General features: G+C 38.2%; 6 protein-coding genes and 1 long non-coding RNA gene across 7 annotated transcripts; 4 read left to right on the top strand and 3 right to left on the bottom strand.

Moving 5' to 3' along the window:
- Positions 1-469: 469 nt before the first annotated feature.
- Positions 470-4,778, bottom strand: LOC140009457 (enhanced ethylene response protein 5-like). The gene is made up of 9 exons (XM_072054991.1): positions 4,455-4,778; positions 3,689-3,825; positions 3,530-3,623; positions 3,039-3,403; positions 1,649-1,736; positions 1,347-1,423; positions 1,183-1,257; positions 996-1,101; positions 470-868 (listed from the first exon to the last, which is right to left on the bottom strand). Exons 1-9 carry the CDS (start codon positions 4,629-4,631, stop codon positions 737-739), a joined length of 1,251 nt encoding a protein of 416 aa, XP_071911092.1. The 5' UTR covers positions 4,632-4,778; the 3' UTR covers positions 470-736.
- Positions 4,779-5,239: 461 nt separating this feature from the next.
- On the top strand, positions 5,240-7,594 carry LOC113694036 (uncharacterized). Its single transcript, XM_027212888.2, has one exon. The coding sequence runs from the start codon at positions 5,728-5,730 to the stop codon at positions 7,216-7,218; it is 1,491 nt and encodes a 496-aa protein (XP_027068689.2). The 5' UTR covers positions 5,240-5,727; the 3' UTR covers positions 7,219-7,594.
- A 1,642-nt stretch (positions 7,595-9,236) lies between these two features.
- Positions 9,237-12,391, top strand: LOC140009456 (thioredoxin-like 2, chloroplastic). The gene is made up of 4 exons (XM_072054990.1): positions 9,237-9,714; positions 10,639-10,821; positions 11,691-11,855; positions 12,079-12,391. Exons 1-4 carry the CDS (start codon positions 9,499-9,501, stop codon positions 12,211-12,213), a joined length of 699 nt encoding a protein of 232 aa, XP_071911091.1. The 5' UTR covers positions 9,237-9,498; the 3' UTR covers positions 12,214-12,391.
- Positions 12,392-12,757: 366 nt separating this feature from the next.
- LOC113691940 (uncharacterized protein At4g29660) lies at positions 12,758-14,502 on the top strand. Its single transcript, XM_072054989.1, has 3 exons — positions 12,758-12,914; positions 13,388-13,600; positions 14,161-14,502. Exons 2-3 carry the CDS (start codon positions 13,418-13,420, stop codon positions 14,275-14,277), a joined length of 300 nt encoding a protein of 99 aa, XP_071911090.1. The 5' UTR covers positions 12,758-12,914; positions 13,388-13,417; the 3' UTR covers positions 14,278-14,502.
- Positions 14,503-15,167: 665 nt separating this feature from the next.
- Positions 15,168-15,725, top strand: LOC113692896 (PRA1 family protein F3-like). Its single transcript, XM_027211503.2, has one exon. The coding sequence runs from the start codon at positions 15,168-15,170 to the stop codon at positions 15,723-15,725; it is 558 nt and encodes a 185-aa protein (XP_027067304.2).
- Positions 15,726-15,852: 127 nt separating this feature from the next.
- On the bottom strand, positions 15,853-17,627 carry LOC113691420 (uncharacterized). The gene is made up of 2 exons (XR_011816921.1): positions 17,003-17,627; positions 15,853-16,849 (listed from the first exon to the last, which is right to left on the bottom strand). It is a non-coding gene; the product is annotated as an uncharacterized lncRNA (long non-coding RNA).
- A 433-nt stretch (positions 17,628-18,060) lies between these two features.
- LOC113694689 (cytidine deaminase 1-like) lies at positions 18,061-19,826 on the bottom strand. The gene has a single exon (XM_027213542.2). It carries the CDS (start codon positions 19,201-19,203, stop codon positions 18,205-18,207), a length of 999 nt encoding a protein of 332 aa, XP_027069343.1. The 5' UTR covers positions 19,204-19,826; the 3' UTR covers positions 18,061-18,204.
- Positions 19,827-25,188: the final 5,362 nt, after the last annotated feature.

Below are 25,188 nucleotides of genomic sequence, written 5' to 3'. Positions count from 1 at the left end.
ATAACGCTGGCATTCATCAGTGACACAGATAGAACGCCAGGATGAATTGGATTTATCATTTAGATTGATGCAGAAATTTCACAAATTTATGCATCAATAATAGTACGTCCAGCTGACTACTCTAATTTCGGCTTGAATCTCACTGTGAAGACAGGATTTGGCATCATCTGTCAGCTAAACAAAGAATTGTCCAAGTTTTAGTGAGGATGGCTATAATTCGAGCCTGCCGAAGAACTTAGGCTCCCCCAGACCAGGCCAACAATAAATAGCACAAGACGCCGGAGGCCAATCTTTAAGGGTCATTGGTTACAAAGCTACTAATAAGCAAATCTCTGCCGCAAATTTACAACTACCCTTCATTTGGGCCTAGTATAGAACCATTAAAAACTTTTCGAAGCAGCAGAAAATAACGTGCAACTACCCGATAACCAGTCAAGCTGCAGAATATAGCTGCAGAAGTAATTCTACGTGCTTCAAAGAATCAAAATCTGTACCTCCCCAAGCCCAAAAAACATCATTAATTTTACACTTACAAGAGTAAAATGGAATTTAGATGAAGCTTAGGAATCAAAACTATTCGGCGCCATATACTCCAATCTCGGTCAGACAATGAGATGTAGCGGACCTTAACCGTCTGAGAAGCGCCATCGCATCTTCCGCAAAGTCAGTCAGATCAGAAGAGAGGCAGCTGAACAAATGGACCATTATGAATTTGAGCACGTATCAGCAGAATCTTCTAGGAACTAACTGGCTTGCCATTTAATTTTGGGAAAGGATCTTGTTTGCTTAAAACCACCACTTTGCTCTTGTGAGCAAAGTACCCTTTGACAAGATTTTTATATATTAGAATGGACATTATGCATTCCACCTGCACCGGATGCAACAGAAGAATGAGGTTACCCCGCAGGTAAGTGTCTAAACAATATCAATTGGAAGAAAAGGAAAAAAAAAGCATGAAAACAACCAGTGTAATAACAAAACGAAACCAACAATACCTCATCTACATCCATGTCCATCTCAAGCCATTTCATTGCTTTAACAATAATTTCTAACTTTATCTGGTGAGCCTTGTTTGGATCCTTCTGCTTTTGGATGATGTGGCTGAATTCACGAGGACAAGTGCAATTACTATTTGACAATCTCTATAAATCATAGAAAACAGTTGTATTTACTACTACTCACATCTTCTTCAACAATCTCTGGTAAACTTGGAGCTCTAGCTTCTCTAAGACAAGGTAAACTCCTGACCTTAAGAATCTGGAGAGATAAGAGTGCTCAATTTTATTACTCACTGTTAAACATGTTGACACCTGGTTACTGATCACATAACAGTAAATTGAACATACCTGTCTTCATGCTCCTGGAGGGCATGTCGAAGAAGTCGAAGATCACCTCTTTTCAGTGCAAGCACAATGTTACTGTACTGTAAAGGAAATAAAGAAAATCGTATGACTGAAACAAGAACATGATCTCTAAGATCAGCAAAATTGTTGAATTAAATTTCTTTTTCAACAATCAAAATTGATTAGTGAAGTTTCTTTCCATGGATGAGAAATCACATCATGGTTATGGAAAAACAAAGAAAACATATCAACATGGTTCAGTGATTTCCAAGGAAGGAAATTTATGACTCAGACACAGGATATACCTCGTTTAGATTATAATTCTCAAGGAGCTGTGCGTGTGGTAAAATTCCAATTGATAGCTTTACAGGTATCAGATATTTGAGTATCATCCTGTACAATGCAACTAAGAAAACTATTAGCACCATGAACCTACTATATCAGAAAAACTTAGAGCTAAAATATTTGGGCAACAATACAAGCAGTATACCAAAATACTTGGACATGCAGTCCCTCAAATACCAAACATTAAAAGATGCCTAACAAACAATTTAAAATCTATGTTTCAGAAAGGATTTTCAATAATGTCAGGGATGGATTAGACTTTTCTGGAACTTTCACAAAGCATTTTCCATTAGGTGCACAAACATGTTGGAAAGGACAATTTACTGTCACTAATCTGTCACCAAAAAACTTCTATTCTGAAAGGTGCCTCTACTTAATTTCAATCCATATCACCAGAAAAGACTGCCTGCAGTGCAATGCTCCATTCTCAAGAAAGTTTCAACTAATTCATCTTTTACCCAGCTCATGCCAAGAAAATCAATCACCGAATTCAGTACCGATGAGCTACCCTTGAAAATAGTTAACCAAGAAAAAATAACATGCCAAGCACACACCAAAGCTTCAACCATCTAATAGCTCTTGGAGAAATTTTCTCATTTCCAAATTTCAATATATCATCTATGAATTTAAAAATCTTTCTTCTATTCCAGTTCTCCGATATGCATCTCTCCCTGGCCTTAACAACATGGAATAGTGACCATAGACAAGGAGCAGTTTGGCAGAGTTGATGATGTGCTCTTCATAAGTATAGCCTAGTGCCTACACCATAAACCTAAATCTTTCCCCACCTCTCATTAATTTTGATTCCACGTGTCTATATTTCTCCAGGAAGCACTAATGTAATTCAACATAAGCAGTTGAAAAACTGCCTCATTCTACTCTAAGTTTCCTACAGATTCCAAGCCACTATATCATGCAAGACCCCAGCTGGAATAGATCTTCAATTTTTTTCATTTTCATTTAAGCCAGAATTAGGAGCAACCATTATAATGTACCTTTAAACTAGAAGCAACAGAAACAAAACTGTTTAGCAGAACAAAACATGAATATATGCACTTTACAGTTCAACCACTGTCCACACATATAAAATTTAATTTTGGCAAAAGCCTTACCTATACAGTAAAAATGAGTGCTACTGTTAACCTATTGGGCTAATTCTCAGGTGACGGTACAGAATATCCTCGGTTGAAATAAATTACTATGCCACGAACAAAATATGTAGGCTTCAGTTAATCAGGCAGCAAGCTGATATACTTGGGTAGATTTAAGGAATCTTGTCAAAATGCAGAAACAAATGATGGGAGGTAATCTGTCATTCAGAAGAAAAGAAGAAAAAGTTCAGACTTAGACCTTATATTTGCTTCCTTCCGAGCATCACAATGCGATAAAGCATATGATAACTTATGATCAGCCGCTGGAAAGTTTTCATTGTACACCTCTAAACGGCCTGTGTAATACATGTAGGTGACCTTATCCCGAACAGGAAATTCTTCAAAATCAAAAATTCGAGCTGTCTCAATGCTTCTTATGACGCTACGGCATAAATGAACAGTACCAAGCTTGAAATAAGTTTTGAAAAGTTGGCAGGTCACATATAGAGCACCAACACGCTTGGGACCTTTTCCAGCAAGAGTGCTAAAAACTTTCATAAGGAGTGAACCAGCCCCTTTCAATTTCTCTGGAGTCTTCCCATTTGAAGCCAATTCTATATCAGCCTACATTTTCAAAAACATTTCCAAAGACATGAATTAGCTGGCTCAATATCAATCGTATTGAAAGATCACATACTTATACAATGCGGTACAGGGGAAACATGACCATCACATACACATGGCTCTTACCTTCTCAGCAAGAACCCTAATCTCATAGGCCAGTACATATAGTGCTTCCAAAGCCCACGCTGAATCCCAATTACGAAACTCCTGAATGAAAGCACTGTAATCCCAACATTAATCCAAATCCCAATAAGCATATAATTATTGTTAATGAAATCAACATACTTGGAAGCTTTCTCAAAAGCTTGGTAGGACTCGACCAGGTTTCTGAGACGATAACTTTGCAAAGCGCGAAATATAGGAAGTAGTATGTCAGCATACTGAGAGTATTCCTCAGACTGTCTAATCAGCCTATTGGCGTCCTGCAGTCATAAAAACAACAAAATCAGCAAATCTTTCTAGTGGGACTGTAGGAGGTGCAGTGCAGTTTAGAAAGGTGAAGATATGCTTAAACATACATAGCTGTGTGTACACAGTGAATGTCGTAAAAAGTGTGGATTCTGAGCATGTCTAAGTAGAGGACAGGGGCCGCATAAACAGCAAATGCTTCAACCAAATTGAAAACCTAAAAACTTCACCTGTAATTAAGATTTACTTGAAGCAAATTACCTTTCTTATGTCAAATACAATCCTTTTTTTTTCTCTTTAAAAATAAAGAAAGAAAAAAGAAAGTCCATTCTCCAAAATACAATCTTTTTGCCAACTGCAATACTAGCCCTTTTTTTTTTTTCATCTATAATACAAGCTTGATCTCTGGCCACTTATATACATCGCATAAAATTAATCTTTCCATTACGTAATACCGTTCTAATTCCAAGCTTTGTATTAAAAAAAACTCAATTTACTGATCTAAATTCTCGGGGAAATTAGGAAAACGCTTCACAAGAAACCCAAAATTCCACAAGCAAAGCTGCTTTTAAATCAGGAAGCTCAAAGCAGTCAACCGCAAATAGAGGCTAAAGTGGTCGGAAACCAGACAGAGTGAATGGACCTGAAAGGTGTTGAGTGCGTCGGCGAGGGAAAGGAGGTGGTGAGAGTCGGAGGAGATGGATAGGAGACGGCTGAGGGATTTGCCGTCTTGCGTGGAGACTGCGTCGGAGAAGCGGTTAAGATATTCAAGTATTCGTCTGTGTGCTTCCCCCATGCTCATCATGTATGCTCCCGCCATTCTTCCAAATAAATTCCTCTTCCTCCACAACCTCTCTCTCGCTTCTATTGAGCAATTAAAGCTCGGAGGTTTTACTTTTTCTGCTGCAGCTAACGGAAGAGGTACTACCGACGGTGGCCGGAGAGTGTGGCGGCGGCGCAAGCCCAGTCAACTCACCACTCAATAAAACAATACAATGCTCCGGCCTTGATCCCAGAAGAACACATAGTTAATCTCTCTCTAGCCTCTACTACTTCCTCCTAATTATATCTGCCATGCCTCTCCAGAGTGTATGTAGATTAATTATAGTGATAATTTTCTGAGCAGAGGTGTGAAATTTCAACTTTTATAGTAACGCTTTTGACTAGCCATGCGAATATGTATTGGGTGCACATGCGGGGGATGATGTGTGTGACGCAAAATTAATAAAAGAAAAAGCTAAATGTAATAAGCCATTAAACATCACGCCTTCAAAAGACATATAAATTAAGCAAGATTAGACAATTATGAATTACCTAAGACATTTTTATTTTTAATAATAACCTTCATTCAAAAACACTTTTTTAAATGACCTTCAATTCAAGACCCACACAAAACTGGAATCAAAGTGTCAATCGTCAAATGAGACAGGCCAAGGCCTCCAAGTCCAAACTCCAAAGCTGGTAATCGCAGGCCTGCCAATAGCCGAAACCTCATCAATCATCATCTGATATTGAAACGATCCAATTAGGAATAGTCACCAGCCCACCACCAACTTTGGGAAACCGTCCGTCCGTCCGTCCGTCCGTCCGTCAGCCAGCATCCCAGCTCTCCTCCGACAGCTCTCTTTTAACCAATTCCAGCAACTTTCCCTTTCCTTCTTCCCGCTCCACTCTTTGACCCTCTTCTCTCCTTCACATCTTCACGTCTTCCCTTTATACACTTCCACTTTGAAAGGGAGAAGAAGAGTATCAAAGCCTCAAAGCTAAATTTCATCAAAACCTACACCAAGATTCAATCTTTGGCATCTTTTGACTGATTCAGAATCCCATCGTTTTGATAATGTAGATACAACCCAGATCACAGCATCTTGAATCTTTCTTTTTTTTGGTCCATTCAACGCAATATTATCAGGATCATGGATACAGAATCTCTCTCTCTTTTACCTTCGGGCAAAATTAAAATACTCACCCAAAATCCAGCCGGAAAAGCAGACGATGGCCCACAAACCTCAACCACAGCGTTGCTCTCGTTGAGCACATATTCTTCATCTCCCACAGCACCCAAAGCCACAGCTAAAACAGTGCTCTTCATCTCTCTCGTCCTCTCAACTTGTATAGCTGTGTCTGCAGCTATAGCCTTTGCTTACCTCTTCTTCGACGCCTCCCATTCATCGTCATTACCACCGTCGCCTCCCGATATTGAAGTCTCCCGTCCGCTTAATAAACTAAAAGGACCGGTTGTTCTCTTGGTTTCCTCAGATGGGTTCAGGTTTGGATACCAATTCAAGACCGATACTCCAAATATTCACAGATTGATAAATAATGGGACTGAAGCTGAGTCGGGTCTGATCCCGGTTTTTCCAACTCTAACTTTCCCCAATCATTACTCAATTGTCACTGGTTTGTACCCAGCATATCATGGAATTATCAATAATTATTTTACTGATCCTAAAACTGGTGAGTTTTTCAGTATGAGCAGTCATGAGCCCAAGTGGTGGCTTGGGGAGCCTTTATGGGAAACTGTGGCTAATCACGGGTTGAAAGCTGCAACATATTTTTGGCCTGGTTCTGAGGTACATAAAGGTTCTTGGAATTGTCCTGCTAATTGTTGTATGCAATATGATGGTTCTGTGCCTTTTGAAGATAGAGTTGATGCTGTGTTAAGGTACTTTGATTTGCCTAGTGATGATATGCCTGTTTTTATGACATTGTATTTTGAGGACCCTGATCATCAGGGTCATAAGGTTGGGCCTGATGACCCTGATATTACTGAAGCTGTTGGTAGGATTGATAAGTTGATTGGGAGGTTGATTGATGGTTTGGAAAAAAGAGGGGTTTTCGAGGATGTGAATATCATCATGGTTGGTGATCATGGGATGGTTGGTACTTGTGATAAGAAGTTGATATTTTTAGATGATTTGGCTCCATGGATTCAAATTCCAAAGGAGTGGGTTCAGTCGTATAGCCCATTGCTTGCAATTCGCCCACCATCAGGAACTTCTGTTAAGGATGTTGTAGCTAAGATGAATGAGGGACTGAAGTCTGATAAGGTTGGGAATGGGAACAGATTGAAAATTTATCTCAAGGAGGAGTTGCCGAGTAGGCTGCATTACTGGGACAGCTACCGGATTCCACCCATTATTGGTCTGATTGAGGAAGGATTTAAGGTGGAGCAGACAAAATCGAGAAAGCAAGAATGCGGAGGAGCACATGGTTATGATAACGCATTTTTCTCAATGAGGACTATTTTTATTGCCCATGGACCTCAGTTTGCAAGGGGACGCAAAGTTCCATCTTTTGAAAATGTTCAGATATATAACTTGGTTACAACGATTCTGAACATACAAGGGGCTCCAAATAATGGGACATTATCATTTCCACGGACAATTCTTTTGCCTAGCCACTGAATTGTTTAGTTTACTTACCAACATGGAGTATCAAGGAGGAGGTGGTTATCCTTCCTGCAGTATTCATTTTCTTATGTAAGAAACTCATGGGTCAAGATGGCGGGGCCTGTCTGAAGAGGTAATTGCCGTGATGCTCAAACTCAGTAGGCTCCAACAGCATCACAGTTGATTTTGAAGTGATAGGCAATCTGTTGGTCACTTGCTATTCTCTCCCAATGCATAATGTGTTGTATCCATCTTGCAGCTTATATGAGAACGGACGTAGCATTTGGACTTTAGATGTTGTATATGCTGTTCTTCTTGCGGTTTGTATGCAGAGAAATTCTGCAGTGGATTATACTGTTTGATAATTGTATCCTTGCATGTTTTGGAATTATACACTGCAATACGCGACATAATGCATTAGTCCTGATGATTATTACAACAAAAAAGGGATTTTTAGAGGGATCAGCTAAAACTAGATCAAGTGGTCTAAAATTCGAGAGCTCCTGTGTCAATATTTCAAGCCATAAAATGCATCAGAGGACAAGGAAATCTTGTTCTTTCTGACATTTCAGTTGCGCCCTAGTAAACACACTAACCCAAGCTCAGTGCTAGCGCTTCTTTTCGGTGCTTTTCAAATTCCGGAGTGTGATTTCTTTGGTTCTTGGTGGTCTGATAAAAGAAACGATCCTTCAATCTTCCCAAAGTTCCACACGAGCAAGGATTCTGAGAAGTATGTATGGAGGTGGAGATAAATCATAAATACCCCTTAGTGTCAATAAACTTTGTTAAATTTGTCTGTCTCGGAGAATCGGTTAGCACCTGAAGGGTATGCAAAGGAATTGGACATATATAATTTAAGTAACGAAGGTAGATACTTGGAAGGATGCAATTCTTTTGTCCAAGCTGCCACCAGATGCTTCAACAATCTCAAATATTTTGACGGGGTATGATGGACTATGGAGCTCATAAATGTGGAGGCGATGTGAACATTTAACCTTCATTTTCGTGGCAATTCCAAAGTAACATGAGCACATCCTATACCCGAGCAATTCAACCTCTGTAAAAATCTAAAAGCCCATTTGAATTTTTTTTTTTTGAAATTTTTGTAGAAAAATATATTGTAACAATTTGATGTATGTGGGGTGAAAAAATATATTTAAAAAAAATTTAAAATTTTTTGGTTCATTATTTATTAGTACATGCTTTATCCATATTAGGCCGAAGCGTAAATGCCTGTTTTCCCTTATGTTTTGACTATTAAATCCGAAGATAATTTTCAGATGTATGTCTAATCGAATAATGGTGCCATTACATGTTTAATGCAACATAATTTTACGATCTCTGCCGAGAAAAAGCTTTTATGAATAACCTATATTGGACTACTGCTGTCTAAAATTTTATTATCAGGGTTACAAATTCCTTTTCAGAATGCAAAATAGCGAATAGTAGCTCATTCATTCCAAGAAGAAAAGGACTGGATATCTCTCAATCCATGAATATTCACACGTGAAATGAAAACAAAATAAGGAAATTGCAAGCAATTTGCCTTGCTCAGCGTACAAAAAACCATTGGGCGTTGGTCTAATAGCCAGGAAGAAACCCTTAAACCGTGCGTGCACGAGATTGAAGATTCAAATCCCACCTAATGCATCACACAAAAATATAGTATTTTTTGTTCTTAAAAATCCTGCAATAGTGCACTTGTTGATGTAGTGATTCACCCTCACTCTCTATACAAGTCTCCTTAGAATTTCCTCTCCTCTCATAGAGTAGGAATTAATTAGATAATTGTCCTTGTATATGATGTGGTGATTCATCCCCAACCTCTAATAAGGCTCCTTAGAATTCCCTTTTTTCAGTGGAGTAGGAGTAGGTTAGACAATTGTCCTTGTCAACAAAAAAAGAAAGCGTACAAAAGTTTTTTTGGTGGCAAATTTAAACAACAAAAATAGGATGCATCCAAACACAGCCATCTTTAGACTATAGCAACCAATACGAAAAATCTTTTAAATAACATGTGAAAATTATAGCTTTTCATGGTACGTTCTGGTTCACACAAATATTACACTACACACCGGCCTGGTCCAAAGTCTCCTCTCCCCATCCCGGAAGCAGCTAAACAAAAATCAAATCCCTCCCCGTCACCCCCCAATGGCTCCTATGTTACAGCCTTTTCTGTTGATGTGACCGGCAAAAGTACTCACGTTTAAATATCCCGGAAGAATTTCGAATCGAACCATATCGAGAAAAGGGAAGACAAAGAAAAGTTCTACATAATTCTTGTTTTTCTGTTCCATGGCTGTTGTGATTAGATTGTGTGGGGGTTTATTGGATTTCTCTTCGTCATCATTCTTAACCTCATTTCCGTCGAGTTGTTCCCAGCCAATTCTTGCACCACCCCACCGGAGATTTTGTAAAAGGGTCATCTCGTCTTCAGTGTCTTCGCCACCTACTGAAGAGTTTGTTCCGCAAATTGGCTTCAAACCTCGGAGGCGATTGACATCTTTTAAGGTAAAGACTGAAACTTTATTGTTTTTATTTATTTTGAACTCGGGGTAGATTTAGTTGTCAGAAATTAAGACTAATTCTTTCTTGGGCTGAGAGAACGAAGTAAAGTATGAACACTTGAATAAATTTTATCTTTTCTTCTTCTTCTTCTCCTGGAGTATAGTTTTCCCGAATTGCTTTTGATTATTGCTATCTGATGAAATTGATGTAGTACTTCTCTTTCGCCAAGAGGGGAGGAGGGTAGCGAGGAGGAGCTAGTATGTTGGTTAATGGATGAATTGGTGATAGAATTCTTGCTCAAGTCTTCTTTGCTATGGTTTCAATCCACGAGGTCTTTTAGCGGGGTTTCAGGACCCTTTTGCGGGAACTGCTCACTAGATCCTTGAAAATTTGTAGTCCCGTAGGACAACTGATATACATGTACCGTTGTCTATTTAATCATCAAGTTCTTGTTTCATCAAGCTCTCAAAAATGTGACATAAGTGAAAAGAATGTAGTCTAGTAGCCTTTTACGTAAATTTTAAGTAATTACAGGAGGTTTTCTGCCTGTTGCTCTTAGTAGATTGGTGTGTATCTCTGTTCATTATAAAGAAACTAACATTTTAGCTTTTCACGTTCAATTTTGAAAGTGTCTCAATTTTAGTAGAAAGTGAAGATGACCAATAAAGGGGCAAAAAAAGGAAAGGAGAATAAGATTTGACCGCCTTCTCGAACTCCATCTTGGTTATTGAGTGTTTTTTTCCTCTTTTGTTCACTTCCCTAGTTGACAAATTTGTCACATGACCTCATAACCGACTTATGTTTCTTGGAAGAACATCTTAATCTCTTGACGCCATCCTGCATTATTGATTTTGCATCGCTATTATGTTTTGACTATATTCTGGTGCTTCACTTGTGCTCTTTTTTTATTTGACTGCATTACTTCAGGTACAGGCTGCTGTTACCGAAACAGAGAAGCCAAAGTGGTGGGAAAAAAATGCAGGACCAAATATGATTGACATACATTCGACACAAGAGTTCTTGAATGCTTTAAGTCAGGCTGGAGATAAGCTAGTCATTGTTGAATTTTATGGAACATGGTGCGCGTCCTGCCGAGCACTATTTCCCAAGGTGATTAAAGTTTTCATTTTGTTGGTTGTCAGTAATATCATTATCTTCAGAGATGTATGTAATTCAATTGTTTTTCTTCTGCTTTTGTCAGTTTATTGATCCCTTAAGGTTTTCGTTTTAACCTTGAACTTTTCGACACATGATTTTTGTGCAAAAATGGGAAAAGATTTATTTGTGAAAAATAGTATTCTTATGTTTGGTTCTTAAAGAAATGCAAGTAGGAAAATTTCTGTTCATTTTGGAAAACCGCATAATTCTGACATGAGTATGGCGGTGAAGAAATTGACTCTCTCTTTTGACTCTCTTCTCCTTCACTTGGAGACAACCACCTATCATTGGTCCACGAGCTCAAAATCTAGAAAGCAAACCATCTGTGCCCAACCAATATCTTCTCTCTGCCTTCCATCAGAAGTAGGACTTTTCTCCTTAGCATTGATGCAGAAGCATTTTCTACGCTATTAACCTGGAATTTGCATTACCCCATGAGAATTCGTGTGCTCATGGCAGGCTTGAGAGCTAGGAGCATACTTGTGGGGTTGACAGATCCTAATGTTGGGATGACGTATCTTCTTGTTGGTTTCATCTGGGGGAAAAACAGATGAGCTGCTAGAGTTTTCCAAATCAATGTGCATTCAGTTCACAGAGTTGTTACTAGTATGGTATGAAGTTACATCTCTGAATGAAGAGCTTCCTATCTCCTAATGGTTACTTGAAATGATTTGCCCTGCCTTTGTTTTGTTGACCCGGTGGTTATGGGTATATTAACTTGAAAAATGAAAGCAAGTTATAGTTCATTCATGCATTACCATTTTGGCCTGCAGATTTTGTTTCCAAGTAAATGTATTTGATTTGTTTAGACCTCTAATCAGCTCTGCAGGACTGCTGAGGAACATCCTGATATTTTGTTCCTTAAAGTCAATTTCGATGAAAATAAGCCCATGTGCAAGAATCTGAACGTTAAAGTTCTCCCGTATTTCCACTTCTATCGTGGAGCTGATGGACAGCTGGAATCCTTCTCTTGTTCCCTTGCCAAAGTGAGTAAAGTTACCTGGTGAATTTCCTTTGTTGGTTCCAAAATTGGAATAGGCTGTTGAGCAGATTTGAAGGGTGGATAATCCTTGCTACCTGGCCGAATTAGGATGGTGAATTAACTTTTATTAAGCATACATGAATGGTTTAGGAATGAACTGAGTTTCTGTAACATGGTGGTGGTACTTAATTGAAAGTAATTTCCAATCATCTGCATGCTCTTTGCAGTTTCAGAAAATAAAGGATGCCATTCAACTACATAACACAGCTCGCTGCAGCATTGGCCCTCCTACAGGCGTGGGAGACGTCAATCTTGAAAGCCTTTCTACAGCAAAGGACAAAGTCGCTGGATCTTCATCATAGGACCACATTTTTTAACGAGTGTTAAATATTTGTCAGTAGCTATCCGATTATCTATGTATATTGCTTAAAGAATGGTAAACTGCAGTATTCAAGCTGCATTTCTTGTCACTGCAATTCTTGGCACAATGTAATGAGACGCTTTCCTGAATTCAATAGAAAGGTACCTTATTTCATGGCAGCTACTAAAATGCAAACAATAATGTTTAATGGTGGAGTACTTTATTTTAGTTTCAGAACAGCAATGAGGTTTAATTTTGTTGATACATGACATGCTTTCCTTAATTATTTATTAAATAAAAGAGTAAATTTTATACACACTGATAGTACGTATATCATTACCATTGGATCATAACACGATGTGTAAAAATTAAATTTTAAATTTAAATTTTACACAGTTATCATTCATTCAACGCCGATAATGAAAAAATGAAAAACTATTATAAAGACGTTGGGCTGGGCTCGCGTGATTCACTGAGCCCATTGTATAATCTGGGCTTCGCGGTTGTGTTGTACTCAATTTGCACTAAGCCACGTGTCTGAAACTCACAAGGCTTCATTACCATATCTAAACGGGGCAAATGTCGGAGCTACCACAGATCCGACTCTAGTGTTCACGGTTCACGCGACAGAAGCAGCTGTCTCTTCCAGCACTCAGTGGTCTCAACAATCGGCCGCTCTCTGCTCTCTCTCTCTCTCTCTCTGTAAGTCGAACAATTACCATTTTTTCTTCTGTTATTTGACTGTTCCACCATTTTGTGTCTGGTATAATGTATCAATTTGCCTTTTTGACGCGATTAGTGATTTGATTAAGTAACATTCTGGTGACCCATTGAGAAGTATTCATCTTTTCATGCGTGTTGATATGTTTTGCTGAATCACTTATTTTCTGAATTTCTTAAGCTGACTAAGTGTTTGTTAAATTGCCCGAACGAAGGGTAACCGTTTAACGAACACTTGCACCAAAGGCTTTCCGAGTAGTTTATGTATCGCCCGTCTTTTTTTTTCCCTTTTTTTTTTGCTGCTAAATGGTGGAAAAGAACCTTTTTTAAAAAAAAAATCAGAATGACGGGTTGCTTAAAGGACTCGTGATAATATGATTCTTTTCAGTTTTTACATTTGTGTACTGGAACTATCTTTTCTTTCGTTTGTGGTAAGTGGAAGTTCCCCCATGTAGCTTTCAGGTGGTAGAAAGGAGATTTTGAGGATGGCAAGCTATTTGTGGAGAAAGTATGCTGATTATTTGTATTACAAGTGGGAAAAGACGATTCTCTGGGACATGCTGGAGCCATATAGGCGTCCCAAATCTTTCACTCCCCTTGTCACACTCTACATTTTTGCCTTTTACACGGGGGTTATTGGATCAGCTATTACCGAGCAACTATATAAGGTATTCTTGATGCATGCTATGAACTTTTGTGGGTCCCATTGGTCGTCTTGTGCTTCCCTTCTCAAATTGCTTTGCTTTTGGCACTCATTTTATCGTCATAAAAGATACATGGTGATGCTTTCCTCCACGACATTTTTGTTCTTTGTGGACTCTTCTGAGCAGAATTAAGCATTTCTCATACATGCGTCTTGGAATAGGTTGGAGCAATGTGAAACAAAATGTGCAAGCTGATTAGCTTACTACTCATAAAACTATCTGAGGAGCTTCGTACATAACGTGCTGTTTGCTCGTGTAGATTTCAACCTGCTATGGCTTCTTATTGGGTTTCTATGTTTACTGGGAACTTTGAGAGGCGTGATCGTAGTTGTTTTACTGCCTTGAGTGGACTGATGTCCTACTCCCATTACCTTTTTAACACTGGAATTGCCTTTTTTTCTGGACTAAAACTTTTTTTTTTTCTTGATTCTGTGTCGAATTGTGGGCTTATGTGTGTGGTTTATTTTTGAAATTGAAGCTCCTCTCCTTGAATATGGACAATTATGCACATTCTTGTTAAACAGGAGAAATATTGGGAAGATCATCCAGGAGAAGCAGTGCCTCTGATGAAACCAAAGTTCTATGGTGGCCCTTGGAGGGTAATGAGAGGAGAAGTACCACCATCGATCAAGCAGGGTTAAGCAACTGCATAGATTTCCTGTCTAACGTATTCCGAGATTTTCTGTAACTTACCTCCAATGACATGTATCCGTCCACCAGTTAGTTCTTTGTGTATTAAGAGCTATCATTATTCTCACGGTCCATCATATACAGATTTTGAGGTGTTATCGAACTTTACCTATTTTAGAGTTCAAGTTAAGAGTTGGATATGCTCCTAAATTATTCAGATAATTGTTTTCATGATACCTTTGAAGCGTACTACTGTTTATGCTGTTAAGGCTTTAATGCGTTCAGTCAGATATTCACCTAGATCACTAAACTTCCCTCAAAAACGTAGGATGCAACGGTTGGCCATTATGGAAGTTAACGAAAAACGTTGTCACTATTTGGAAAGAGCTGAAAAGGAAATTAGAGATGGGTCGAGGCTGTGAATCAGAGATTCTCCTGATTCATTAAACGAAATCTTCGTCCTTGCAAATGATATAGTCTACAATTCCGCAAGAATACGATACCTCAAGTGAACAATTTAGGTACTATATACGAAGTAGTGGTACATTTTTTTTCCCTGGTGAAATTGTTATAGGCAAAATGCTCTGTCAAAGGTTATGCATTAAAAGCATTGAAAGTTTGTATTGGCATCGTGCATTTGACGGTGGTAATCCTTCTAGAATGTGCCTTTTTATGCATAATCTACCGTTGATGAAGTCGGATAATTAACTTTGCACTTGTAATCATGACTCACTAGGTGCAACAAACAACTTCCTCGACTTTTGCTTATCTTTTTTACTTCTCTCCTCCTGAAATTAATGTCAAGAACCTGTAACTCCTTCCATCGCCAACTCCAATTACCCCGTGGCCTCTTCTTCTTCTCCCACCACGGAAGTTAATTTCTATTCCAATCTTCAAGAAGATGACGACAATGTACGGCACAATCCCCACATCAGACTTCTATGCCGACCGATTGGACAGAGTCAGATCAGATCTTGGCAAAAGACGCCCATGGAATGAAATGCTCTCTTCCTTTTCATTCCCTGATGGCTTCCAACACTCGCTCTCGCGCATCAACACCAATGTGGCATATTTCCACATGAACTATGCCATGATCGTTCTCTTTGTGCTTTTCCTCAGCTTATTATGGCACCCTGTCTCGCTCATCGTCTTCACTGTCGTGATGGTTGCATGGCTTTTCCTCTATTTCCTTCGCGATGACCCGATCGTTGTTTTTGGTTATGCTGTGGATGAACGCGTGGTCCTGACCATTCTGTCCATTTCTACGGTGGTTTTGTTGGTGACTCGCACGACCCTGAACGTGGTGGTGGGGGTTGCTGTAGGGTTGGCGGTGGTGGTGGTGCATGGGGCGTTTAGGATGACTGAAGATTTGAACGTGTATGGGAACGAAGGTGTTGGAGGGCCTACGAGGCTGGATTTAATGGAGACTGCTGCTGCTTCTTTTTCTTCATCTTCGTAAATAAAGCTCGTATACGTCGTTGCATAACAATCAAATTGTAATTTCAGTTTGTGGTTCCAAGATCTTGGGAATTGCAGTATTGAGAAAATCCATGGTTCAGTTTTATAATTGGTGTTGGATCAAGCAATTTTACCAGAAATCAGGGAAAGTCTCCCTTCTGTTTCATACTCATTCTTATCAACTGGGAAGATAATATGTAGATACATGAATGAAAATCTATTACTTGCATGCTCCTACTTACATGGCATGCTGTTGTGACTGTAGAATTGCCGACTTCTGCTTCTGTTGTTGATTATGGGGTTGATTAGTAAATAGACACTGTATCCTTCATTCACTCTCCAAAATATATATATATAGCAACAACGAAAACAATTGAAATAAAATCTATAAATTCTGCAATATGCTGATCTAATTATCCATTTCGCTGCTTTTAATTTCGGATTGTTTTAAAGGACACCCCCATTGTCGCTGAGCCATTGCCATCTTTGACGAATATGCCTCCCCTTCATCTTTTCTGTTTGAGGAACGATTTCTGATCAAATGCTAAAACCCATATTCCGGCCGGAGTGTTTTATGGTAACAAATCAGATTCTCCTTCAATTTAAAAGGTTCAAGATTAGGAAAATGTAACATTAAAACCATTCATATGTTCAAAGCAGAACAGCAATATGAACGGCCATATAAAGTAAATAGTAGTAGTATAAGCATTTATTTTTCTAATACAAACAGCGGGGATCAGGTCCAGCCTCCAACCACCAAATGTTGGGACAGATTTAGCAAAGTCAGCTACATGTACAGAATGCAGAGAAAAACGTGCGAAAGAGAGAGAATTCATTAGTACACACTGCAATTCTGCGTTCACTACAATTCTAGAGCAAAGAATATGCTAAATAGCACACATTATTAAACGCCAGATGTTGATTTAGTCAAGCTCGACCATCAATCGACCTAATTGGCAAAAAAGAAATTCGAGTAGCATTTTATAACTAGAGGGCTTCCCAGGACCTTCATATGCCTCCCAAGTGCTTTACTCGGTCAACCATGCATCACCACCTTAAACATAACATAACGGGCAAGAATTCCAAGTCGAAGTGTCAAAAAAGCCCCACACGGCACCTAGGAATCTGCACGAAGAAATTCCACACAAGTTACCGCGAAACTCACAAATGGCTAGTTTAATCTAATCTTGATTTAGAGTTGTTTACTTTAGTATAACACCGGAGTTTGATTCGAACAATGTTGGTGGAAAAGAAGCGCTGCAAATGCATGGTACCTACCAAACAGAAACGTGACGGATTCTAGCACTTCTTTGACCCACATTCTTTTGGGTGGTTGTAGAACCAGGTAGGAGAGCATTTTCATGTGAAAAGTGTCCAAAAGCCACCTGGTTTCTCTCCTCGATAGCCTCGAAAAATTGACAGCTTAACCAGAACTTTCTTGCACTTCAAAATCAAGGTGCTCAACCCGGAGAAAGCTACAGCATTCATATCTCCTAAAATCCATTCCTTCAGGCCATTCTTACTGTCTAATTACTGTTTCCTGCAGCTTCTTTAAGTTGCAAGGGCTAGAAGACAGTCAAATGAGTTTTATGCATGTTGTCAAGTGGCCAAGAGTGGGGTGCAGAAACTTTGTATCGTCTTAGAACAACAATTTGCACCAGCACCACTAACTCTTCCTTCTTCATCTTTGTCCCCTGCTTTCTGCTTTCTGCGTAGCTGAAAATATGTTACTGGGCTTACTGTGAAGTTATAGATAGGATTTTGCAGCTCATCTCATATACAAAAAGTGGCGGATTTGTCCACTTCAGCTTGCCACAAATAGTTAGCTTTGTAAAAGTTCAGATAGTGGAGATCCTACTCAGACTGCTCTACCTCCAACCAAATTATCTCACAACTCCTCATACGCAACTTAATCGGGGGGGGGGGGGGGGGGGGGGGGCATAGAATTTCCGGCGCAAATTCTAATAAAGTAACGTGGAAATCCAAATCCAGAAAAGCATAATAAAATTACTAATTATTTAGTAATTATACACCTCAAACAACATTAACTGGTCCGCAGACAATAATAACAGAGTCATGCTTTACTTGTACGGCTATACCTGCACGGCCGCACCAGTTGTCATCCGGGATTGTTCTGTGAATCAGCAGATGCTAAGCTTTTTCAAATTCTATTCCTTCGAAACTCTAGTTTATATTGGGATCACTATCCATAAGCGCAGGGAGTAGGAGCGAGTTCAAGTGAAGAGATCACATAGCAATTGCAATGATACACATATAGCCTATGCAACTAGTATCCCATGAAAACAGGAAACACACACACACACCAAAAACAAAAATTTATAGAAACGAAGAACTTATTAGATTCTCAAATATTATTGACTCATCCCTTCACTTCCGATAGAGATATCTGACGTACAAAATCCACAATTGCAGGCAATTCAATCACAGCATCTACCCTGAATACTATTTGTTACCTCAGATCATTCTGAAGATTTTTTACATCCATTCTCAACAGAAGAGCAATGATACACCCTAAACTCACACTTAGGTGAGACCCTCTTAAACAGCAACCTCGCAGTATCCTCATGACTGACTTTAGCACCTTCCCTCTCCACCAGAGCTGCCGCCACAATCCTCTCGTATCCAGCTCCTCCCCAAGCTATATACGCCGCCAGTGCAGCCTGAACCGGCCCCAAACTCGGATTATATGCTGCAGACTCGATATATGATCCCCTGTACACCTTCCCTTCGGGATCCATCAGGGCCACCCCGGATGGGCACCCGCTATACGGTGCATGTGACTTGTTGGCAGCCTCCAATGCTTCTATCCTCAGAAGGGCCTCACTTTCTTCCAGCTCTCCGTTAAACCCATTGCTTAAATTTTTAAAGTTCCCATCAAGTTCGGATTCTTTTGAATATCCATTGCACAAATTTGCGTGTTTTCGGGAAGTATCAAAAGATAGCCCATTGCTATGGGGTTCGAGGAGGAGGGGAGATTCTTTATCCAACAGATCACAGGGGCCAAATGGGTTGGTTAAGAATTCCGGCAATGGCTTAAAGGGGAGGGGAGATTTTGAAAAGTTTTGATTTGGGTGGTCGGAGGTGATGAGGATTTGGAGAGAGGAAGAATCCCGGAGTTCTTGGAAGAACTGGCGGCAGTGGCCACAAGGGGCGGCGGAGACGGCGAGAGCAATGAGGCGAGGGCAGCCATGGACGGCGAGGTTGTTGCAGAGGAACTGCTCTGCGTGGACGGATTGATTTAAGGGGAGACCAGGAAACTCGAGATTGACGCCTATAAAAACGCGGCCGTCGGAGCCGAGGCCGACGGCCCCGACGGGGAATTTGGAGATGGGAGGACGAGCAAGGGACTGGGCCGGTTGAACCAAGGTGGGGAGGAGGTGGAGGACGGAGGGGAGACCCAATGATTGGGCCACCGATTCAGCCTCACTGGCTGGTATTACAAATTTGAGATGATCCATTTTGATGATTGTACGGTTCTCTTTTTTCTGGAATGTCGTAGTAGTATTTTCTTTGTTTTTGTCGTGCTAATTCTTCTGGGAAGTAGGGGGGCCGTGCTTTTTCTTTTTCTGGTTACTGAAAGTGAGAGGACGTGGATATATTTGTAAGTAATTGATTGAGGAGTGTGGTGGAGATGAGGTGGGATGAAATGGATAATCGTTTATTTGTGCGTGAGTGATTTATCATGTATCAGTCTTGCCAGAGGAGGAGGAGATCGTGAAATTGAACGGCATGGAGGAGTTTAGAGCTTTAGAAATTAGAAGTACAGAACGGGAGGACAGGAGAGGAGAGGAGAGGAGGAAGGGGAAGGAAAGAGGCTGGCATCATGGGGTATTTATAGTGTTCTTACTGTTTTTGTTTTTTGGTGATAAAGATAGGAATGGGATGGATACAGTTTGCATTGGAAGCAATGATGAGTTGTGCACTCAATGGCTATGAGCGGTTGTTTATACCTGCATGAAAAATTCCTGGGACTGTATGCAAATTGCAATAATCGTGCGTAAGTTGCACCGAGAGGGGCTAAAAAATGAAGAAGAAGAAGAAGAAGAAGTTGCAGAATATGACATGGATCCCTGTAAAGTATTCATGACCAAGAAATCAGAGCGCTAGGTTAATTCCAGTCCATAGAATTTAAAGGTCGAGATAGGCATTGGTTACATGACACTTAATCCTGAAACTAGTGTGTTTTGGCACACCGTAGATGTAGATGTGTGTTTTTTTTTCAATAAAATGTATGGTGTATTATTTTTTTCATATTAAGTTACATATCATGATAGACATACATGTATTTATCTAAAATATCTAATTACTACTCTAAAGGAAGTTATTCTTTTTAAAAAAAAAAAAAAAAAAAGTTGTGAAGGAAAAAGTGAGAATGTGAGGGAATTAGTGTGAGAAAGTTGTAATTTGATCTTAAAGTAATATCTGATTGTGCGTAGTTTTTTTTTTTTTGGAATATATTGGGACCAATTTGCCCTTATAATTAAAGGTACATTAAAAGTTTTAAAAAGTGATACTGTATGTTTACACACATACATAATATGTTATTCTCCTTTTATATATTTATTGTATAGATATTATTTATTATGTAAAGTCAAATGTGCTTTTGCTATTTGAGTTTCTTGCTTATTTGATTGGGGATGGTACTGCATAATAACTTTGACTAGAATACTTTTCGAGTGGGTGGATGAAAGGGGAACCTAAGAAGGGATGCACAATGATAAGGCCTTCGTTTTTCTTTACGTGCGTTTGCTTCATTTGGTTATAGCTGGCTCTATTTTGGCGAAGGTTAAAGATTAAGGAAATATTAATCGCACCTTACTTTTGTTAATTGTATTTTCGTTATTTGGTTTGTCATATAATTTAAGGAAAAATCATTCAAGACGGTAAACGTCCATCGCATTTTGCATTATGACTTTTTTCGTCCCTCACTTTTAAAAGTGTAATTTTACGTCCCTTACAAATTCATATTGATCAAATTTGCTAGGTTTTCAACTAGTTTTTGGTTGGAATATACCACATGTCTTGCACATGATCATTTTTTAGAAACAAAATTGTCAAGTCAAATTTCACATATTTTTTCATCCCTCACATTTTACAAAATAAATTTTTTTGTCCCTCACATTTTTAAAAAAATGAATTTTTTTCATCTCTCATTGATCATGTGTACAAATAGTTTCTTTTTTTTTAATCCATGTATACATCTATTTGATTTCATCTGAACAGTACGAATAGCATGTAATATATCTATATTTGATTTCATTTACAACTACAATTAACTTATTCAGATGAAATTGAATAAAGATATATTACATGTTATTTGTACTGTTCATGTGAAATCAAATATATATATATATATATAAATAAGTATTCAAAAATAAGAAAAGACTATCGTCCATATGATCAATAAGAGAAGAAAACTTTCATTTTGCAATGTGTGAGGAATGAAAAATTTTATTTTGTGAAATGTAAGGGACGAAAAAATTCATTTTGTGAAATATGAGGGACTATGGATCAAATTATGTGGAATATGTTTGACAATTTTACCCCTCAAAATGACCATGTGCAAGGCACATGCTAGATTCCAGCCAAAAACTAGTCAAAAACCTATATAGAGACTAAATTTAACCAATATGAATTTGTAAGGGACATAAAATTACATTTTTAAAAGTAAGGGATGAAAAAAGTTATTTTACAAAATGTGAGAAACGTATTGAATGATTTTTCATAATTTAATAAATAAAAATCATATAATAAAAATGATAGTGAAAGTGCGATTAACAAAAAATTGAGTACAATAAACATTTCTCAAAGATTAATGACTACCCAAAGTGACCATCACCAAACAAGCTTACCAGTATGCGTCTGCAACTAAGTTAAGCAACTTTTTAAGTTTTTTCTGGTTTAAATGAATTACGCAACTCATAGTCTAAATACTACTTAAAAATTTTATTCCATCATACATACTATATACACAATTTTTGGAGCTATTGACGTAAACGTTTAAAATATTCAAAATCTTCATCCACGGACAAAGTGCAATTGAAAATCAGGTTGTCTTGACCCAGCAATTATGCTCAAACTGCAAATGGGCAATACTATGCGTGCGCGGACAAGTCTTGGAACAAATTGGAGAGAATCGTTGTATAGAAGAGAGGATTGCAAAATTACAGCCAATTTTTCCCCCTTAAAGAAAGAAAATTCTTCCCAATTCTTCCCTTAACCCACTTTCAAAGTTCTTGTAGATACAAATTTTCAGCATCTAACTTATGGTTTTTGGCCAGAATTTAGCCCCCAATCCCTTCCAAGACAAAATTACAAATTGGGTTTGTTGCATCATAATTGTTACCCAGAAAAAAAAAAAAAAGAAATGAAATCCGGTTGGATGCTCTACAGCCGTACTACTTTGTGCTCTATCATTAGCATTGAGAAGTACTACTGCCACAATTTTGTATTAAAAAAACAAGTAAAAGTATAACGTGATGACATCAAAGCATGCAAAAAAACAAACACGAATTATTAGAAAGGAGACCCCATGCCCCAAACGACCTGGGGACATTTCCTGCACATTGGACATTAGTTTCATGTTGTAATAATCAAACGACACAATACAACTATGTGAGGTCAACTTTGTTGCTTTACGTAAATGCAACCAAAATTAGGAATCAACCAGTCTTTTACCAATTATATAATCACACATTTGAGCGAGTAACGCTGTTTAAGGCACGCAAAACTTACGTGGCAACAACAAAATATTTTAATTTTATACTGCAAGTGTTAAAATCATGTGTGACGTATATCTAAATCGGCTCGTGTATATATTGATACCACATAAAAAGTTACTTTTTATTTTATTTTATTTTATTTTACTTTCAGGATGGGGATGTGATGGAGAGGAGGAGGAGGAGGAGGAGGAGGAGGAGGAGGAGGAGGTACAATTGCCTACGTTTATTCATAAATTGATTGGGATACAGCTGTCATTAGGTTCAATCAAACTATGATATGATTATTGTGATTATTTGTCCCGTCTACGAGTTTGATCTTAATAGGTTTTCCTACTCTTCGAGGTAGATGTTTACAACCCAAAAAACAAGGGAAAAAAGGTATCATGTATGTCACGTGACTAGGCTCCTATGAATTAAAGATGTTCATAACTTCATATAGGTTAAGATCCATCATAGTGGTCCAATTTGCCTTTTTCATGTAGGCTATAGATTATTTGGCAAGATATAAATCAAATGAGATTTTATTTATTTTTTGAAGTTTTTATAAAAATATATATAATTTTTTAATGTATGGAAGATAAAAAGGTGATTGAAAAATATAATCAATTGTCACTTTGTCTATAGAATCCTATACTATCCTAATTTAAGTGAAAACCCAATTGGATCTAGGAGGCTGGTGGGGACTGAACCCGTTTTGAATTTTTTAAGAAGCCACTTAATGTGACAATTGGTGGCAGGCAAGGGTTCCTCCCATCCCACCAAATCTTAAATGGCTTAGTGGTGACCACCAACCCAAAGGCTGGTGGTTTTCTCGATAACATTTTTATGGATGGTAAAATTACGAAAAATGACTTTAAGATGCGAAGTTTCAAGACACCATACCAATTTGACTTGTAAAACAATGAAAGTCAAATAATATTAAGTTCAATCATATACTAGTAATGGTGTGCATAAACAAAATCGATTAATTTTTAAAAATTCATTGCTTTTGTTTGAACAGTGTATTCCAGAGAATTATGGTCCCGTTTGGTAAATGAGTTTTTTTGGGTGTTTGTTTAAAATTTTACTGTAATTTACTATTGAAGTGTATAATTTAAAATTTTTGAAAAGTTTTTTGGAATTACTGTATCTAAAGTTGTTAAAAAACTTGTAACAGATAAACTTAATCAAAAACTTGCTGGCCAAACAAGGCCTACATTCTCGCACCATAGAATAGAATCCAAATAAGGCACATTAAAACGTGATGGAAAAATGTCGGGGCAGCCATGATCCAAGCATAAATGCCACTACTACAAAAGTTTAATTGTGGCCAAAAAGAAAGTGCAAGAATCTTCTTTGATATCAACTTGGGCATGATATGCTAAAACTGAAATATTATAGATGCAAGAATCTTCTCCTAGTGTATTGAGTTTGATGTTCTAAACCGGTTACTGTAACTTCTAGTTAGCTTCTGTTCTGATATCCTTTCCTTTTACTTACCAATCTTTCAGAGGGAGATAATTACTACTTTCAAAGTATGATTCATGCTTTGCAAGTACTAATCACCTAAAAAGAGTAAGATGCAATTATGTAAAGAACCTACGCTTTTAGCCCAGTAGACGTGGACGTGGGATTCTTGGTTCGACTTGCATATTGTATATTTAGTTGGTGCTAGCTTGCAAGCATTTTAAGACACTACTCTACTGTTATATTGCCTTTCAGTGTCCAATCCGGGATCCAATTGGACCACAGGCAGGAACGGCCGGCGATTTTGTGTATTTTGCACATCGCGTAATTTTATTTATATACGGTGTAATTTTATTTACATAATGTGTAACTTTACAACAAAATTTTGTGTGCCCCACACATATTATGAAAATCAAGGTACAATACGTGATTTGGATCATACAATTTTTTATGGCCAAATCCTGGCCATGAACGGATGACCGTCCCTGCCCCTTATCAATTATCATAGACTGCGTACTTTGATTAGAATATGCTGCTGGCTGTAAACTATTGTTCTGTTACTAGCTCTGCTGACGTTTCAATATCATAAGATTCGTAACTGCTTTCAAAAAAATCATATATAAAATTCGTTACTTAATTAGAGTATAATAATGTTTTGTTTGTATATATTATAGTATACGTGATTTTCCACTAGAAAAAGAGTATTTGGTGGGAAGTTTTTGGCCTATAGCAATAAGAATTAGAAACACATTAAGGCATTGCTGTTTTTTCATAAAAGCATTTTTGATAAATATATTTTTCTATCACTTTTTGGATTGCTGTTTTTTCATAAAAGTATATTTTTCTATCACTTTTTATTTTACATGTAGTTACATATCAAACCACAATTGTAAATTTTTCTAAAAAACTAATAAAAATAGCAACTTTTCATGCTGGAGGGCTTTTAGCGTTTTACGCAAGAAGAGAAGAAGAAAACGTGTTCGCAATCTCTACCATAATGGTAAATGTTCCACAGCTAAATAGGTGAGAGCCCAAGTCAATTCAGGGGAACGGGAACCTTCGTTGTTTTACGATGGGAAACAGACCAGTAGACGGCCTCGCATATTTAGAATCTGAAAGTTCCCCCATGGCTCCATCTCCGGCTACATTGGCCCGGTAGAGAAAACAAAAGTAACCTCCTCCTAGATCAACAAATTTACCACTGAACGGAGGAGGGTTGTTAGTTGTACATCCAAGTCCAAAAAGGGTAGCCTTCTTTGCACTTTCCCATCAACC

Source organism: Coffea arabica, chromosome 6e (assembly GCF_036785885.1).
Source record: "Coffea arabica cultivar ET-39 chromosome 6e, Coffea Arabica ET-39 HiFi, whole genome shotgun sequence".
In the NCBI taxonomy this organism is placed as follows: Eukaryota; Viridiplantae; Streptophyta; class Magnoliopsida; order Gentianales; family Rubiaceae; genus Coffea; species Coffea arabica.
This window is presented reverse-complemented; position numbering and strand designations above follow the sequence as displayed.

What these genes read in the sequence shown, in the direction of transcription:
- LOC140009456 (XM_072054990.1), top strand. Translation starts at nt 9,499, where the DNA reads ATGGCTGTTGTGATTAGATTGTGTGGGGGTTTATTGGATTTCTCTTCG. An exon ending in GGCGATTGACATCTTTTAAG is followed by an intron (nt 9,715 to 10,638) that starts GTAAAGACTGAA and finishes GCATTACTTCAG; the next exon opens with GTACAGGCTGCTGTTACCGA. An exon ending in TCTCTTGTTCCCTTGCCAAA is followed by an intron (nt 11,856 to 12,078) that starts GTGAGTAAAGTT and finishes TGCTCTTTGCAG; the next exon opens with TTTCAGAAAATAAAGGATGC.
- LOC113691940 (XM_072054989.1), top strand. Translation starts at nt 13,418, where the DNA reads ATGGCAAGCTATTTGTGGAGAAAGTATGCTGATTATTTGTATTACAAG. An exon ending in TTACCGAGCAACTATATAAG is followed by an intron (nt 13,601 to 14,160) that starts GTATTCTTGATG and finishes CTTGTTAAACAG; the next exon opens with GAGAAATATTGGGAAGATCA.
- LOC113692896 (XM_027211503.2), top strand. Translation starts at nt 15,168, where the DNA reads ATGACGACAATGTACGGCACAATCCCCACATCAGACTTCTATGCCGAC.
- LOC140009457 (XM_072054991.1), bottom strand. Translation starts at nt 4,631, where the DNA reads ATGGCGGGAGCATACATGATGAGCATGGGGGAAGCACACAGACGAATA. An exon ending in AGAATTATAATCTAAACGAG is followed by an intron (nt 1,424 to 1,648) that starts GTATATCCTGTG and finishes TTTCCTTTACAG; the next exon opens with TACAGTAACATTGTGCTTGC. An exon ending in TGGACATGGATGTAGATGAG is followed by an intron (nt 869 to 995) that starts GTATTGTTGGTT and finishes CATCCGGTGCAG; the next exon opens with GTGGAATGCATAATGTCCAT.
- LOC113694036 (XM_027212888.2), top strand. Translation starts at nt 5,728, where the DNA reads ATGGATACAGAATCTCTCTCTCTTTTACCTTCGGGCAAAATTAAAATA.
- LOC113694689 (XM_027213542.2), bottom strand. Translation starts at nt 19,203, where the DNA reads ATGGATCATCTCAAATTTGTAATACCAGCCAGTGAGGCTGAATCGGTG.